Source organism: Zeus faber, assembly GCF_960531495.2.
Source record: "Zeus faber genome assembly, chromosome: 16".
NCBI classification, from domain to species: domain Eukaryota; kingdom Metazoa; phylum Chordata; class Actinopteri; order Zeiformes; family Zeidae; genus Zeus; species Zeus faber.
In genome coordinates this window covers 16,723,878-16,742,681 of record NC_137202.1, presented here as the reverse complement: position 1 = coordinate 16,742,681, position 18,804 = coordinate 16,723,878, and the positions used below count along the sequence as shown (strand labels likewise).

The 18,804-nt window shown below is 42.5% G+C and overlaps 1 protein-coding gene across 1 annotated transcript; it reads left to right on the top strand.

Moving 5' to 3' along the window:
- Positions 1-4,388: 4,388 nt before the first annotated feature.
- Positions 4,389-18,705, top strand: pnpt1 (polyribonucleotide nucleotidyltransferase 1). The gene is made up of 28 exons (XM_080016105.1): positions 4,389-4,538; positions 4,995-5,055; positions 5,607-5,681; positions 5,999-6,104; positions 6,295-6,344; positions 6,531-6,594; positions 6,674-6,721; positions 7,290-7,403; positions 7,918-8,104; positions 8,728-8,779; positions 9,474-9,531; positions 9,783-9,879; positions 10,924-11,026; positions 11,124-11,194; positions 11,385-11,421; positions 11,744-11,810; positions 11,954-12,043; positions 12,625-12,678; positions 12,953-13,062; positions 13,228-13,299; positions 14,417-14,480; positions 14,573-14,656; positions 14,888-14,971; positions 16,185-16,291; positions 16,543-16,598; positions 16,702-16,780; positions 17,465-17,512; positions 17,604-18,705. Exons 1-28 carry the CDS (start codon positions 4,420-4,422, stop codon positions 17,757-17,759), a joined length of 2,313 nt encoding a protein of 770 aa, XP_079872231.1. The 5' UTR covers positions 4,389-4,419; the 3' UTR covers positions 17,760-18,705.
- The last annotated feature ends 99 nt before the right edge of the window (positions 18,706-18,804 follow it).

The following is an 18,804-nucleotide window of genomic DNA, read 5'->3' as shown; positions in this document are numbered from 1 at the left end:
ACACACACACTCACACACGGTAGCCGGAGCAGCGTTGCTTATACCCGACACACTCTGTTTCGGCAGCGCTCAAACTACCCCGGAAAACTTTTTTTTTTTTTTTTTAAGATTCCACTGAGCAAGCAGGAGAAATCCACCGCACATAACCCTCCAACGACTGTACGACTTTGACTGTAGGGCCCCACCCGCGCCCCCTTCTCCTCAGATATGACGGACGCCGCTGTTTCCCGTGAGTGATCGGGTCGGTATTTTCAAGTCACCACAGACATCTTGATTTGGCTCCGCGTTGATCTCACGCCGCCCGTAAACGTGTGGTGAGGAATAGCGGGGAGCATACTTTACGCCGTTTTTTTGTTTTTTTTCTCTCCCGAGGCTTGCTGTTCTGTTCGTGGTTTTTCAAGATTCAAGATGTTTATTCGTCGCATATACACACATATATGCAGTGAAATGTCAATGCAACGCACCCGGAGATTATGAACAATATGTTCTAGACTGTACACAATAGCTAAGCTAATTCCTACCCAGCTAACTAACTGAAACTAACTGATTCCTAAAACGTAATGCAGTTAGTGAATAGAATAATATAGAATAAAATTAAATTAAAATTAAATAAAATAACTCAAAGTAATACAGAGTGGGGGTACAAAATAGAAATGAAGGGAATAGAGTTATCTATATGGGATAGGCAGTGCCATGCATGTCATAGCATGTCTGAGAGTTAACCTTCAACTTACACGAAAATGCTACAACACATGTTATTCGATTGTGTGATTCAAATATGAGAATTTTTCTAAAACTGTTTGTAGGTGTGTGTGGGTTGGACGGTGTTTGCTTGGCTGTGGTTGAGGAGATTTAATTCATCTGCATTCTATACGCTCCCTGCTCTCACTCTGTTTACAATTAATGCCAATTTATTCAGGCAGAAGTGTAAAAAAAAAAAAGTAAAAGGTAAAAATTGTATTTTTGCTCTAAAAATGTGTTGTGATTCTTGACCATGTCCTTGACTATCATCATCATCATCAACACAAAACCGCTAATCCATACGAAAATATTGCTTAGATCATCTCTGTTCAACCTGCATACACTAGTACGGACGTGTATGTTTATGTTCACTGTGGATTGTTTCTGTTAAGAGCCTTACTGACAACATTTTCTTTACTGTTGAGGCTCATGTTTCATGTGAGGTTTATGTGGTGCCATCACCATTTCTATCTATCTATCTATCTATCTATCTATCTATCTATCTATCTATCTATCCATCTATCCATCTATCTATCTATCCATCTATCCATCTATCTATCTATCTATCTATCTATCTATCTATCCATCTATCCATCTATCTATCTATCTATCTATCCATCTATCTATCTATCTATCTTTCCCCTCACCACTCATCAGTTCTTCTGAAAACGTGTGTTTTCGCAATATGTTGCCACAACACAGGCGGAAGTAAATAGTCGCCACGTCAAGTTAGTTACAGGGAAGAGAAGGTGGCAAGTGTGAGCTGATATTAAAAAAAAAACAGCCAAAAACCCAGAAACTATTCTAAAGTCTTTGGGCCTAATTGGGCTCTGCTTCGAGCGTTGAGACTCTTCCAGAGCGTCTCTAAGTGGGTTGAATGTGTCTGTTGCCATGAAGGGGGCTTCTGTTATCATGTAATGAGAAATGAGAAAGCAGTGAACACTCAGCCAGGTGTCATTGTTGTGCTTGTAAACCTTGCACCAGCGTTTGAGATGCACCACCACCCCACACCGCCGCCACCCTCCGTCACGCCACCCTGGGACCCCGCCGTGTGCCATCACTTCATTACCACGCCTGTGACAAAGGTAATCGCGCTCTGACGTTTCCCGGTCACGGTGAGCCGTCTAAACGGAGTTTCTCCTCGGGTTCACGCCTGTCCAGATACGGGGAGAATCCAATTACTGGCGTCTTAGTGACAGACGGGGGAGTGTGGTGCCGACCAGACAAACACCTCATCAGCGTCAGCCCACGACAAAAGGGAAGACAAGACACATGAAGATGATTCTAGCTTCATTCCTTGACATCCATCTTTGTTCGTATGTGATGACACGCTGAACGCGCTGTCGGGAGCATGGATCAATGAAAAGTTGACACAAAGCAACGGAAAAACCCATATTGTCAAGATGTGCTCTCCCGATATGGAAAAACATATTTACGAAGCGCGAGGAGTATGAGGGGTACAAAAGACTTTCTGCACAAAATGTGTTCCCCAGTTTTCCAGCGGTGAAGCTCCCTCCCAGAGACGGCTGGGATGGCAGCCCATCTCCATTTAACAGCCGCGCCATCGCTCGCTGCCAGAGACCCGGAGAGACCTCCGTCCTGGCCCCGTTGGAAAAGCTCCGGGGATTTGCATGAAAAATAAACCACCTAGGCGCGTGTGTGTGTGTGTGTGTGTATGTGTGTGTGTGTGTGTGTGTGTGTGCCTGTGTGCATGCGTGATGGAGATTGGGCTTGGCTGTTGTCAGCTCCTCTAACGCCACAGCATGGAAATTAGAAGAGCACATAAACCTCTTGATACCTTAGGTGACCCACGCAAACACTCCAATGTGGGCATTGCCACTGAATTTCACACTACTACACACACAACTACACACACACACACACACACACGGAGAAAAGGAGGACATTGAGAGCAGCCTGCATCAATTCTCACACAAACGTTTCAAATTTGATCCGATATGTTTTTGCGTGACTCTCTCGCTGAACTCGAACGGTGGCACATTTCAGATATGTACAGAGACAGCAAAGGAATCAATGAATCCAGAAAATTTGGTACCGCACCTATTTCTTTGACCTAAACTATAAAAAATAAAAAAAATAAAAGAAAGAAAAAAAATGCACGGCCACCAGGTTTAGAATGATGAAGTCATTCAAACATTTCTGTCTGACATTGTGATCCGTCTGACTCACTAGCCTGCATGCTGGTGGAGTGGTTGAACGGGTCAGCTGGCTCTGCAAATGGACTTGTCAGTCGTGTGGTTGGGTGGACGGTGGATTTTCAGAATGAGCATGACCGAGCCAGTTAACTCCTGCTTTGAGACGATTTCCTAACTGGTTGAGTGAAAACTCAAGCCACCCCGCACACACGGTCGACTTTAAACAACAAAAGGTAGTATACGAGATATAGAGAAGAACAAAAGATTTGAGGATCGTGAAGGATAATCTACATTAAAGCGGTAATCCACACAATCTTCTGTTTCGTGGATTACGCTGCAAGTCCCGAGCCTGGGAACCGGACGGATCTGCAGCTCATGTTTCGTTTGCTTTGGCAGAATACGTCTGGCCAACCCGCCCGTTCAAACAGATTTCAACCCGACCTTGCCAAGGTCGGGCCGATCGCAACCCGTTCACCGTACATGGGGCGGGTTTGATACGATGGCGACGCGGAGGCGCGCCGCTGAGGCACCTTACCAAGATGCCCGCCGCGGCCACGACACGGCCCGTTTAATCCGTTATCGCCATCGAGGCACCTCACCAAGATGGCCGTCGCCGATGCGGCGCGGTCTGCTGAACCTTCGTACGTCACACAGTCCGCTGCTCTGATTGGTTCGCAGGGGCAATCCCGCTGCGTCCGGAGACAGCTTGGTCGGCGGCCCCTTGGAATTTAATTCAACTGAGCAAAACCGGGTTTAGCACCGTCCCGACCTGAAGGTGGTCAGGGGGTTTCCTCGACAGCGTGCCTCCTTCTGATCCGACTTTTTTTTTTTTTTTTCTCCTCGGCCGCTTGAGGTATTCTGTTCTTGCTGTTCCTTCTTGCTGGGGAAGGTGGAGCCCACCCCCGAGAATGGAAAACAAATAGAGGAGCACGTTCATACCGCAGAAACATTAAATGCGTGTTCCTTAAAACTACTAGTAGTAAAGATAGTAGTATCATATATATATATATATATATATGTAATTTTAAAAATAAAATACAATTTGAATTAATTGATAAATATTAATATATATAAAATAAGTTGTTGAAAATGACATTAAATTGCCTCGCCCTTCTCTTCCTCTGACACTTGTGAGGTGTTTCCGCCATCTGGTGGCCACGAAGAAGAAACCACAAGTTGGGTTGAGATGCGCGAAACAGGGACGGCTACCGCCATGAATGTCACATTTATAGCACACCCGCGCGTTTGCATTGATCGGGTACGTGTTGCTCGGGTTCGAACTGGCCGTTCTGTTTATGAGTTTGTCAATTGGCAAAAGCGAATAAACCGCAACGCGGCGTCGGGGGCGGGGGGACAAACGTCGGGTCGTCGACATGCGTCCGTCCAATCAGAATCCTTGGCTTGCCGACGCACTTCCGTACATGTGAGCGACCGTCATGGCGGCCCCCATGCAGCGGCAGACAACGGCGCCCAAGCTCGGCCAGTCAATTTCAAAGCGTTGATCAATTTGCAGGTGTCAAGTATGAGATATTTGTTTGGCCTTCGGCGTCCGGTCGCCCGATCGATGATCCGACTGTGTCACCAAAGTGTGTACAAGAGTCACGGGGCTGATCGAAACATCAGTGTGGATCTGGGAGAAAAGTGAGTTGACGAAATGTTTATACCTAAACATTTAGTACTACATCTGTGTTTAAATTATTTTGAATACATTTAATAGTATATATAGTATGTGATATAATTATTTATGTGGAATATTATATATTGTATTGTAATAGAATAATTATATTGCTTGTGAAGGTTCTCGAATAAACCATAACCATAGTACTGTATGAAAAGTGAATACTGATCAGGAGTAAGGTTGGAGTAGTAAACTATACTAGTACATTGTAGTATAACAGTATAATTGTGTAGTAGTATAATTGAAATGGTGCAAATATGGTATGATTAATCTGGCAGCAGATACATTAGCTGTATGCTGACATCTCACAGAAAATGACTCTTATTTACATTCCTGTCACAGTAGTTTGTACATTATTAGTATGACATGGATCAGTATTTTACAATATCTCACAATAGGATTTTGCGTTTTTGTCTTAGGAAACTTGAGATCTCTACCGGAAGATTCGCCAGATTTGCGGATGGATCTGCTGTTGTCAAGGTACAAAGAAATGGACCCCGAGGTGTGATGTGTGTGGCTGACTAGAACTGACATTGGTGCTGAAATTCAAGCGCTGCAGTCCCTGCTAAGTAGACTAACCACGGCGTCCAGCGTCGGAGTTAGTACTTTTTACATCCATAGTTATTTTATTTTTTAGCATCACAATTGGTATCGTGTGTCACTACTCATTTTCTCATAGGGCCGTCACAATAATGAAATTTCAGTTCACAGTTAATTGTCATACAAATAATTGTTATTAACAATTGAAAAGTTATTTTTTTGGTAATTTTATGCCAATGGCATAGTGGCATGAAATAAAACTTCTCTACCTATTGCAGGAGAGCCATTGAAATTCAGCTTGACAGCTCATTTTCCTCAACCCAATGTATGGAAACACGTCTGATCTGTCTGAAATAACTGCAATAATAAGTGTCATATCAATAAAAAGTGCTTCAGTATGAGTAAAGGGAAAGAAAATACATTATTGCTGGAAACTCAGTTTCCTTTATGTGTTTTCTTTAACCTATAACCATCTTTTTCCCTCTCTGGAGTTGGGGGAAACCTCAGTGATGGTGACCGCTGTCAGCAAGACCAAACCCTCTCCATCTCAGTTCATGCCTCTTGTGGTATGTTCATGCAACACTTGATGCCATCCCTGTTTTCCCCCTGTTTTTATCTGTCAGTTTATTGTATCCAAGCATATTTTGATATTCAAGTATGTCATATTTATATTTTTTTCCATAATGAACATACACAACAAGGACAGCTTGTTTGGGAAAAAAAAAAAAATAAAAATCAGATCTAGAGATATAAATCTATTACATTCAGATTATTGTTTCTTTAGGGCCATATCAGTTGTCTCTATCTGATCTGAATGTGGTTGATTTTCCACAAATGTGGAAGACAACAACGTATGATGGTAAATATGAATTGTGCTTGACAGGTTGACTACAGACAGAAGGCAGCCGCTGCCGGCCGGATCCCCACTAACTACCTGAGACGTGAACTGGGAACCACCGACAATGAGATCCTCACCAGCAGACTCATTGGTTTGTATCGACACGCCCACCACTCTCCCGTCATGCTGTGTTCAGTGTTAAATATTGTACCTGGTGATGCATGACCTCTGTGACAGGGTTGTAGGTTAAAGATGTTTTCAAGTTGATGTAATGGCAATCATGCCTTGAAATTTTGAGGGCTTTTAACCAATGCTCCTTCCTTTCCCCCTGTGTGTTACAGATCGGTCGATCAGACCGCTTTTTCCTGCCGGATACTTCTATGATACTCAGGTCAGTTTTATAAAAAACAATTTGCATTGTTGTTGTCTTGTTAATCTTCGAGCAAGGGGTGTGTGTGTGTGTGTGTGTGTGTGTGTGTGTGTGTGTGTGTGTGTGTGTGTGTGTGTGTGTGTGTGTGTGTGTGTGTGTGTGTGTGTGTGTGTGTGTGTGTGTGTGTGTGTGTGTTTTATTTCATAGGTCACCTGTAACCTGCTCTCTGTCGACGGTGTCAATGATCCAGATGTGTTGGCTATTAATGGAGGTTAGTTGAAAGCACCATGGGGGGGAAAATGATTCCTTAAACTTTTTGTGGCTGAAGCCAAATGTTTCTTTCCTAACAGCGTCTGCTGCTCTGGCCCTGTCTGATATTCCCTGGAACGGACCCATTGGTGAGCAACACACTCGCATGATTTTTGGACCGCGTCAATGATTCTTTGCTGTTTAAACCACAAAATTAGTGTAAATCTTCAACTGGAATGAATGCTTGTTTTGGAAATAAAGTGGATTAAAACCAAGGACTGGTGTAGCCGAACGTTGTGCTATTGTAATTCTCAAAGAGTGGCAAATTTTCCAGATAAATGTATTATTTATAATAATAACACATTTTATTTGTATAGCGCTTTCAAGATACTCAAGAGACACTTAAATCATCACAACACAAAAATACTAAAATAAATCACATAGTAAAATACAGCAATACATCACTGCTGATTGGAGGAGACACTTGATAAATATATAAATCCCAGAATTTAAAAGCAAGGAAAGAATGAGAAGCAAACCAAAAAAAAGCAAGCAAGTTGGAGATCAGTTAAGAGTGCAGGAAAAAGGTTATTTTAAAGGTTATGGATGGAATAAATCCTAAAAATATATTTTAATAACAAATATGCAGAACTCTTGTGGCGCGCGTGTGTGTGTGTGTGTAGCTATCTCCATGTATGCGTTGTGTGTTTTATGCAGGTGCGGTGCGTGTGGGCTTGATAGGGAGAGAGTTCCTGGTCAACCCCACCAGAAAGGAGATGAGCTCCAGCACACTCAACCTCATCGTGGCCGGAGCGCCAAGCAGTCAAGTTGGTGAGTGAGCGGGTTCTGAAACACTTCTAACCGGTATTCATTTAATTTACAACAATAATGAAACTAAATCCGGTTCACCTAATCTTTAGCTTTTGGCGCTAGACTTTTGTCTCAGCAACTCGCATCAAAACCAGAAGGCAAAATAATAATAAAGCAATACAATAAAATATAAAAAAAGAAAATGGCAATATATGCAAAAATCGAAAATATACAATGAAGCGAACAGTTAACTGTACACTATGAGGTATACACTACACCTTGATAAACAACTTAACAAGATGACTTAACAAATAAACCATGAACTAGAAATATGAACTCAAAGCCAGGAAGAGAAGAAATTGAGAAGTTAATCTGATGTGTAAAGTATACGGCAAAAGAGCAAGTAAAAGTCACGCAGAAGAGCCTTCAAAATGTTTACGCTGGATCAACAATTATGATGCGCTGTGTTGATAACAACAAACGACGACAATAGAGTCACAGCGAAGCTGGTGACTTCTCCCTCTCTCCCTTCCAGTGATGATTGAAGCTTCAGCAGAGAACGTGTTGCAGCAGGATTTCTGCCAGGCGGTCAAGGTGGGAGTCAAACACAGCCAGCAGATCATACACGGCATCCAGCAGATGGCACGAGAGCAGAAGATCGCCAAGCGCACCCCGGTCAGGATCTTCTCAGCACCAGGGAACATGGTGGAACATGCCCAGGGGTAAGGACGTCACCTTGTGGTTGACTTGGCAAATAGCGGGGTTCTTACCAGGTCCTTGAGGCGCTGGAAGTGCTGGAATACCATGAATATAGCCCTTTTTGTGCTAAAGTGCTGGAAAAGTCCTTGAAAAAAAATTGCAGGAAAACCTGCAATATATAATATTCACGCAGGTTTTGTTTTTCGAATTGTAACTTAATAAACATTTTCCAGAATTTCTGGAAATGTAAATTAAATCCAGCATGGTCGGAAATGGACACTTATAATAGTAAATGATTGTGTGTGTGTGTGTGTGTGTGTGTGTGTGTGTGTGTGTGTGTGTGTGTGTGTGTGTGTGTGTGTGTGTGTGTGTGTGTGTGTGTGTGTGTGTGTGTGTGTGTGTGTGTACTGAATTGTTTGGGACTGGAAGTAGATACATATTTCAGGATTTTTTTTTTTCCTTCTCCACAGTGTCAAAATGGGTTTTAATAGTTGAACTTCCATGTACTGTAGTCAGGACTAACATCAGACCTTTTCTCTGATACGTAAAACCTATTCAACTGGGATTGGCCAAGGTCGCATTTTAACAGAGTATTGGATGATGACATTGTTGAAGATCTCTTTGTTTTCGTTTCTCTTCTTTTCAGGTTAGCTGCGGACAAAATCTACGCTGTTTTCACTGACTCCACCCATGATAAGGTAAGTGCAGGTTCAACTAAATGTCCTACCCAGTATATGTCATCAATCATTTGGATGACCTAATGAGCACAGCCCATGGGGTAAGAGAGGGACTGACAAAGGCTCCACGCACAGGGCTTCTTTTTTTTTTCCCATTCAATTCGGAAATGGAGGAAAATAAATACATCTACAACCACACTGTTTTTATTTGTTTTGTTTGGAGAAACAGAACAGGGACTTGATCGCGTAGCAGAGCGGAGATCGCTGTGATCGCGTAACAGAGATGGAATAGGCCCTTCCCTAATCAGCTTTTTAATCTTTCTTTTAACTGAGCATGGTTATTGCTGGCCTCCAGAAAGCTTTCCCCTTTCCCCCCGCTTTATGGGCAGCCCTGCGCAGAGGTAGAACTAATGAGTGAAACAAGCTGGGCTCGGTGCATCTGTAGAGAAAAACATTGCAGCAGCTTTACTTTCTGAACCTCAAATTGTCAACCTGCAACCTCACGAGTATCTTTTTTCCAAATCCTCGTCATGAAAGCTCTTACATATCATTGCTTTCTATTGATCCATTGCTTGCTCTCATTCCGCCAACTCTCCTTTTACTGATTCTTTTCGACTCTATGTGGAAAGGTGTATAAAACCGACCAGAATCTGCATTTGACTTACTGGTTAGTGTACGGTTAAACTGAGACGACCACTTTATCTCTTTATTTTAGATTTCAAGAGATGACGCTATAAACAAAATCCGTCTGGAGACGGAGGAGGAGCTCAAAGGTAAATCACTGACTTTCCCACTGTTTTAGCTCGGAGTTACATCCCACAGTACACGTGCAGACTCTTAACATTAACCATAAAGTCTAGTCACTCTATAACTGAACTTAGAGGTTTATTAGGTGCATGCAGTGTTTGCAAAAAAAAAAAAAAAAAAGATATTAAAAACACTCCCAATTCTATGATGTGTATCATTGTCTCATGCTTTTTTCTGTATCGGCTAAAAAGCATTCATCATTGTCTCCCCTTTATAGAAAAATTTCCTCAAGCAGAGCCCTTCGAGGTCATCGAATCCTTCAACACAGTGTGCAAAGACGTTTTCCGTAGCCTGGTGCTAAATGAGTACAGAAGGTAAAAATAAATAAATAAATAAATAAAATCAAAAACACCAACGTAACTCACTTCTCATCAGATGATCCTCGTAATTGATTCCTAAGGTTTTCAGTAAAGACACAATCAGGGGTATTTCATCATAGGGTTCTTACCAAGTGCTTGAATTTTGTCCTCAGAAATGTAAGTACTGGAATACCGTGATAATAGTCTTTTTTTTTTGTGCTTAAGTGCCATATTCTTCTAAAAGAAAAATCAAGAATGGCTTTTACAAAATAAATGATGCCAGTGAAATGTATACTTAATCCAGCATGGTCGGAAATAGACACTTAAAATAGTGTGGCAGTTTCGCCACCAAACGCCACCCAAGTGGCGTTTTCAGGGCACAGAGACACAGACGACGGGGGGGGGGCTGTAAACACAATTTTACTGTAGAGAGTGGACTAGCTGGAATTAACCCAGGAGCGGATATAACCTGTCGTGACACGGGCTCCTCTCCTGAGTGTGTGTGGGGATGGGGGTTTTAACCTGTTGCTTGTTAGACCAACCTACGAGCAACAGGTATGCCGCCACCCTGATCCCAGTCACCTAGATCCAGGCCAGGTGTGGCTGCTCATTACACCATCCCCACACCACAGTGACATTGTGATGAATAATATATACAGTATACTGTATATACGCACTTGTTCCCCTGCCACACGCCAGCCAAAGTGGCTTTTCCCAGGCTCCCCGACACAGAGACACAGGCGATGATGTTGAGGACAAACCGTTCTATTGAAGAGAGTGGCAAGACGTAACACCACAATACGCTGTATATTACAATTAATACAGATCACAATGAAAATGTATTATATTTGTTTTGTGTAAAGTTCTTGAACATGAAAAAGTAGTGCTTAAAAAAGTACATGAATTTCATTTTGTACTGCCAAAATGAGCCCTGTCATCTGCACATATTGCATTTGGTACCGAATTCAAGTGACTGGAAAATTGGACAATGATTATTATTTTTAGTATTTTTTTTCTTGCTTTGCCATGCACTGTATATGTCTTTGTTTTTCTTCTAAGGTGTGACGGCAGAGACTTGACTTCACTGAGGAACATCTCTTGCGATGTGGATGTTTTCAAAACACTCCATGGCTCCGCCCTGTTCCAGAGAGGACAAACGCAGGTAAGCACAACTCCGCGAGTCGGACAGCAAAACTGCTTTCTAAAGTCTGTATTTATTTATTTATTTCTTTCTTTATTTATTATGCCTCGCGTCAAAGGTACTGTGCAGTGTGACGTTCGACTCTTTGGAATCCAGCGTTAAACCAGATATCATCACCACAGCTTTGAGGTAAAGGCAGAACTCACTGTTTATACACTTCTGGGGTTCCTCATTTGAATGCTGTGGATTTTTGTGGGTTTTTTTTGTTTTTTTTGTTTTTTTTTGCTTGCAAACAACGGTTCCATTTATTTTTTGGAATACTTGTTTGTGCCTGTGAAACGTCGTTCAGACAAATTTCTTTCTTTCTCTGTTTCAACAGTGGCATTAAAGACAAGAACTTTATGCTCCATTATGAAGTAAGTACGATTTTCAATGTCCTATTGTCTTATTTTTAGTATTGCTACCCTTTTTTTAAATTTAGTTTAGAGCCTAAATGACCTTTTATTTTCCTTATATTTTTTAGGTCGTTCATTTTCTTTTAATTGGGTTTTTTTCTGTTATTTTAGCTGTTGTTTATCACTAGGTTTAGTGTATATTGCCATATCCTGTTGTGTTCAGTCAACAGTTAAATTATTGTATTTTGATTTTTCTTTGAAATATATATATTTTTATTGTATTGCTTTATTATTTATCTGACTTTTTTGATGTCTATCTATTTAAATGACACCTTTATTTCAGTTCCCTCCTTATGCGACCAATGAGATTGGCAAAATGGGAGGAATGAGCAGAAGAGAGCTTGGTCATGGTTTGTATATTTTCTGTTGAACATTTATTCTCTAAGTCATGTTTTTCAATTGCTTTATTTCCAAAGGTCTATAGTTTGTACTATACTAAAGTGCACTTATACTATTTTATATACTGTGTGTGTGCGTGTGCGCGTGCGCCCAGGGGCCCTGGCTGAGAAGGCTCTGAGACCAGTTATTCCAAAAGACTTTCCTTTCACCATCAGAGTCACTGCCGAGGTGCTGGAGTCCAACGGTGAGTTCCACACTCCTCTTCTGCTCGTGGGGAAAGTTTCTGACTTTCCTCCAGCGCTTGCATGGCAAAGCCAGAGCTCCGAAAACATGTCGCATTCGTCGAAAAGTCGACTGCAGGTCCTAAAGTTAATTGCATGGGAAGCGCTCTCCTGTGCGGGCTGCAATTGATTAACACATTACTTGACATTTTGATGTAGCAACCTGTAAAAATGGATTTTAATCGTCGTTAAAATCAGCCGGTCCAAATTCAACCCTTTAAACGTCTGTTGACCTACCCTGGAGTTCACGCTCAAAACATTTTTAAGAGTTATTCCTAAATCACTTTTTGCCGAAAAATTTATTTGGCACGTCACCTTGAGTCAGTTTGACTCATTTTCAGGATCAAGCGTTTTTTGTTTTTTTTTTTGAGTGGGAAAGCGCTTAATGATCCCAGAGATACTCATTAAAAGTTTTTGGCTTAAGAGCCACATTGGATTACCATTACCACTTTCATTAGAGGGTTATTTTTCTTTCAAATTGGTTTGTTTTGTTTATTTCCCTGTCTTTCTTAATGTTACCAAACCCTTTTGTCGTGGTTTTCAGGCTCCTCCTCCATGGCCTCGGCCTGCGGAGGCAGCCTCTCGCTGATGGACGCAGGTATTTATACGGCTTTTCCCTAAAGGTTATCACAGGGGTTGGCTTGCTGGGAAGATTTACGGCTGTGGCTATCTTTCAATCTTCACCTCCTTACGAATAACTGCAAATAAATCGAAACAGTGCATTAGAGAACTTACTTTATGATATTCTATGCTGCTTTAAGCACCAGTGCATTCCTATAGTCAATAGAGTTAGTATTTTGTATTAGGTAAGTTGTTATGGGGGTTTTTGAATGTTTCTTCTGATGACCAAACTGTGCGATTCTGCTCCCCAGGCGTGCCCATCTCTTCTGCTGTGGCGGGCGTCGCCATCGGCCTCATTTCCAAGCCCAACCCGGAGAAGCCGAGTGATATCCAAGACTACAGATTACTGACCGACATCCTGGTACAGTACATATTTTCACCATGTTTATCATCGTTTAATTACCAAAACAGATATCCGTTTTGAGATATCCAGAGGAAATGCATGTTAGAAAAAGACTGAACCCCGCCCAGTATTTACTATATCGACGCGGTTTTGATGTATGCCGAATGTTTCTTTCCCCAACAGGGAATCGAGGACTATCTAGGAGACATGGACTTCAAAATGGCGGGAACAAGCAAGGGCATCAATGCTTTACAGGTATTAAAGATATTGACAGTATCAGAGTGAGTAAATTGTTAAGCTCAGTGTCTGTCTCGGGAATTTGTCCACTAGGGGTGCAACGGCACAGTGGGCTCACGGTTCGGTACGTATCACGGTTTCGGGGCCACCGGTAGCCATACGGTTTCCATATCTCTATATTTAAGAAAATTTCTGTTATTTTTTTATTTAGTATAATATTTCAAAAACGTTTCACAATAAAAATAAATAAAACCAATACTATAGTTAGTATTTTTTGTGTAGAACAGGCATAAACAGTATTTTTCACGCATAAATAATAGTGTAATAGGTAAAATAACTTATTAAAATAAAACCTCACGGTCAGACCAGTGCGTGTGTGCCTTCGCTTTGTGAACCTGACATGACAGTGGGTGCGCTCCCTTTCAGCCAGGGCACCTCCCGGCGAGGGGGAGCATAGGCGATCTCTTACATAAAGGGGGAAACATTTGCTGGCAGCAGGAGATGGCAACTTAAACAAACAACACAACGTAAAACTTGACAAAAAAAAACAACGGCTCATCACCCAGCGAGACTTGGTTCGCTTCATTCCTACAAAAGAGCCATTCAAAAGAACCGGAACGTTCGTGAACGACGTGGTGCGAGTGGAAGCGAGTGTCCTAAGAGAAGTTTGAAATAAAGAGGGACGCGGCCATCCCAGGGTTGTTATTTTCCGACTGGACACCTTGATTGATTGCACTCTTAAAAAAACATTTATATGTAGTTTTATCTTGTGTTTCTCTGGAAAAGGCTGTGTAGCCGCGCCCAGTTGGCAAAAAAAAATGTACCTCCTTATTTGACCTCTCAAATAGAGTAATGCTGCGCGGCTCCATGGGGACCCCGCATGACTGACAAGGCCGGTGGAGCTCCAATCGTGGATCCAATAGGAAACGCCCAATTTCGGCACGGCACACCACACCCATACACTCTGCCGACGCGTCCAGTGGACTTCTACCACGATATCGTAATATCGCAGTTCACGTGTGTGTGTGTATTGAACCGCAGGCGTCGTACCAAGCGATTCGATAACGTACCGTTGCACCCCTGTTGCCCGCACTTCTCCAGGACGTCACTTGACCTTTTGCATCTTAACTCGTAGGCTGACGTAAAGATTCCCGGCTTGCCTCTGAAATTAGTCATGGAGGCCATCCAACAAGCCACAGGTATGCTCAACCCCCATCAAGACTTAATTAAGTTAGCAGCTGTATTTATGAGAGGTGACATGGTTATCCCCTTTAATGTCAATGTCTTTCAGTGGCAAAGAAGGAGATCCTGGGCATCATGAATAAAAGTATAGTCAAACCCAGGGGAGCGAGGAAGGAGAATGGACCCGTTGTTGGTAAGGTGTGTGTGTGTGTGTGTGTGTGTGTGTGTGTGTGTGTGTGTGTGTGTGTGTGTGTGTGTGTGTGTGTGTGTGTGTGTGTGTGTGTGTGTGTGTGTGTGTGTGTGTGTGTGTGTGTGTGTGTGTGTGTGTGCGTGTGTGTGTGTGTGAGAATTGGACAGGACTCATTTACACAGTATCGGTCAAGAACATTTCTATTCTTATATGTTTGAGTCTCCTTCCTTGTAGAGAACGTCCGAGTGCCGATCTCAAGAAGAGCTCGCTTTGTGGGCCCGGGAGGTTATAACCTTCGGCGGTTGCAAGCTGAGACAGGTATGGTTCAAGTCGTCTCGAACGGAAAACGCTATTTCTTGCTGTGGTTTTTCAGTCATTGCTCTGTGGGAATTGTATTGGAGAGACAGATTGGTGGTTATTGTCTAGTGAAGTTTACAAAACGAAATATATGTACACATCTCCACTGATCAGCCACAACATTGAAACCACTGACAAGTGAGGCGAATATCATTGCTCATCTCGTTCCATTGGCACCTGTCAAGCGGTGGGATATATTAGGCAGCAAGTAAACAGTCAGTTCTTGAAGTTGGTGTGTCGGAAGCAGGAAAAACGGGCAAGCGTAAGGATCTGAGTGCTTTGACAAGGGCCAAAATGTGATGGCTAGACGACTGGTTCAGAGCATCTCCAAAACAACAGGTCTTGTGGGGTGTTCATGCAGTGGTTAGTATCTACCAAAAGTGGTCCAAGGAAGGACAACCGGCGACATGGGTGCCCATGGGTTCAATGGGAACCGTCTAGTCCGATCCCGCAGAAGAGCTGCTGTAGCACTTTTAATGCTTTTAACAAGTTCATGCTGCTATGATAGAAAAGAGTCAGAACACACGATGCATCACGGCTTGCTGTGTATGGGGCTGCGTAGCCCCGGACCCCCTGTCCACCACCGAAAGCGCCTACAATGGGCACGGGAGCACCAGAACTAGACCATGGAGCAATGGAAGAAGGTGGCCTGGTCTGATGAATCATGTTTTCCTCTACATCATGTGGATGGGCGGGGTTAGGGTCCGATCCGATGGAGCATCTGTGGGATGTGCTTGAACGACAAGCATGATCCATGGAGACCTCACCTCACAACTTCCTGGACTTAAAGGATCTGCTGCTAACGTCTTGGTGCAGATACCACAGGACACCTTCAGAGGTCTTGTGGAGTCCATGACTCGATGGGTCAGATCTTAGTGGTTATTAGTGGTGGTTTTAATGCTGTGGCTGATCGATGAATGAAGAGTTAATGAGAATTAAAAAGGAGTAGCACTTGTACAGCTGACTACACTATCTAGTCGCAGTTATATAAATTAATTCTGTAGCAGCAGCAATAATATGCAAAATAAATAAAATAGCAGTGTAAATCAACCCGCCAATGGTATTACTTCACACTCTATATATGAGATCTGAGCTTCCATTTTCCTTCAGATACAAAATATAAGTTACTTGGAAGAGCTGGGTTGTTGCCACCGACTTTGGTTTCCCCCTTCAGGTGTGACGATAAGCCAAGTCGACGAGGAGACGTTCTCTGTGTTCGCGCCAACGCCGGGAGCCATGAACGAAGCGCAAGAGTTCATCAACGAGATTTGCAAAGACGACGTGAGTCAAAAAAATAATAAAAAATCCTTTGTCTTTCGGGGCGTTAAAATGAAAACCTCTTAAATGTGCGGCGGTCGCGTGCTGACGAGTACCTCATGTGAAGTTACTATTCTTGAAAAGACAAAGTGTGTGTGTGTGTGTGTGTGTGTGTGTGTGTGTGTGTGTGTGTGTGTGTGTGTGTGTGTGTGTGTGTGTGTGTGTGTGTGTGTGTGTGTGTGTGTGTGTGTGTGTGTGTGTGTGCTCTCTGACAGCAAGAACAGCAGCTGGAGTTTGGGGCCGTCTACACCGCCACCATCACTGAAATCAGGTGGAGGTTTATTCAGATTGAATGCTGTTTCTAGATCCTTAGTGAATGAATAAAGAACGAAATTGTGCGTCCGGCCGAGATCAAATATTCTTTCCCCCTTCAGGGACATCGGTGTTATGGTGAAACTCTACCCGAACATGAGCGCCGTCTTACTGCACAACTCGCAGCTGGACCACAAACGGGTCAGTGGGTGCTGCTGCGTGAATGAGTGGGCAAAAATAAAAACAATTAAAATAAACCACATCATTTGTTTTTGCTCACAATTGAGTGGCATGAAGATAAGGTAGGATTGAGGACATAAGACATGATATTGTTTTTGCAAACAACTGTAGGTGTATATTATTTCATGCAACAAAATGTTTTCACCCCAGTAGATAATGTAGATTTTTTTTTTCTTTTCTTACCTTTAAACTGTTTGGATTCAAGCTCATTCAGTGTCTTTAAAAATTGTAAATATATTTGATTTTTAAATTCAGCATCCTTTTATGAAATCCAAACGAATGGCTGGAATTTTATTTTATTTTTTTTTACGCTTAGAGCAAGTAAACAAGAAAACGACAAATTTGTTAACATTTCTCTTATCGATCTTTTTTCATTATAATATCCTTGTGGTAAATCTATATGTTCTCTGAAAAAGACGATACATAACATATATTGTTTCAAAGCATCGGGTTGCTTTGAAAAATATTTTACTTTGTTCATTTGAATGCTTTGATAAGTTTAAACATAACACTGTGTTACACAGAATTTCATATTTTACCTCGAGCCCTTGAGACACTTTTATTTGATGTCATTGAGGGAAATTAGCCGGCTGTGATGACACTAAACGCAGGTGAAACCTGAACGTGCTGACTCTGTTCTTTTAGATCAAACATCCGACCGCTTTGGGTTTAGATGTCGGGCAGCAGATACAGGTAAGTTTCCGTTTTTTGAAATAAAACCGCACATAACCGACCGCTCGTATCCTCATGGTGACGGCCTCTCTCTCCGTGCGACCGTCGCCAGGTGAAGTTTTTTGGACGGGACCCGACCGACGGCAGGATGAGGCTTTCCAGGAAGGTGCTCCAGTCTCCCGCGGCGAGCGTCGTGAGGACGCTGAGCGAGAAGCAGAGCATCAGCGTGGGAGCCGGGGACGGCCAAGCGACCGGGACGTCCTCATGACCCGACGGCTCCGTGTCGGGAAAAGCCGCCGCGTCGGCACATTATTGGAGCCGCGTTTGGGATGGACCTCACTGTAAAAAAATAAAAGGCGCGGTCGTGAACGGGGGCGCGGCGGCACTGTAAATAAACCTCAGTCAACGCGGGACGCCGGAAGTGGAACGAGCCGAACGGTCTTTGCGGAAAATCGGAAAAGGAGAAGAATCGGAAGGAGATGTTTTTATATATCGTTTTGTTTTGTGTGTTTTCTTTTATTATTTCATCTTAAAAGTATCTTCCTTTTACATTTGTGTTTGGACTGTGACATGTCAATCAAGACGATTGACGATTATGATCCCGAGTTTTACAATAAAATATTCCCGGGGCACACCGCTATCCCATGAACCAGTAAAAAAAAATCTCAGAAACCCATATGACTGCTTAATATTATTATGGTCTCCTGGTGCTGCGAGACATGGGAACGACTCGCTCACGGCGAAACAAATCTTTTAAATGACTCTGGAGGCCGCCAATCCACCTTTTCCACCTTTTATTGTCCCACAATAAACATCGGCTGAGCTGGGCCCCAGAGACGACATCTTATCGAAGGCAGTCCGTGGCCCATTCAGATTGTGAGTCCTTGATTGAAAAAGGCGGTTGAGGATCCCTGAAGAACAACATGGGCTACTGTTTTCGTGGTAGAATTTGTCATCCCTGTGCATTTGCTTTCGTCCACTGTGATGTTATATATCGATGCATACTGAATGTATTTATTGCATTGCAAAAAAAATGTATATGTATGTATATATATGCATATATATGTGTGTATATATATGTATGTGATTCATGTTTTTGCAGCAATTATGTATTACTTATTTGTCACATGTCATCCAAGTGTAATGCATACAAAGCAGTGACATTATGAAAGGCAGTGAAAATAAATTTGGTATTGTAATAAAAAAATCAGAAAAAAAAATACAAGAGAAATGACAAGATTTGTATTGAACCTCATTTAATATACAATTTAAAGACAGATGAAATGTGTTTATATATAGAGAGAGAGAGAACT

Bases quoted from the DNA above. Each gene is read 5' to 3' on its own strand.
- pnpt1 (XM_080016105.1), top strand. From the start codon at position 4,420: ATGAGATATTTGTTTGGCCTTCGGCGTCCGGTCGCCCGATCGATGATC. The intron at 8,105-8,727 runs GTAAGGACGTCA...TCTTCTTTTCAG, and splicing joins ATGGTGGAACATGCCCAGGG to GTTAGCTGCGGACAAAATCT. The intron at 11,027-11,123 runs GTAAGCACAACT...CTCGCGTCAAAG, and splicing joins TCCAGAGAGGACAAACGCAG to GTACTGTGCAGTGTGACGTT.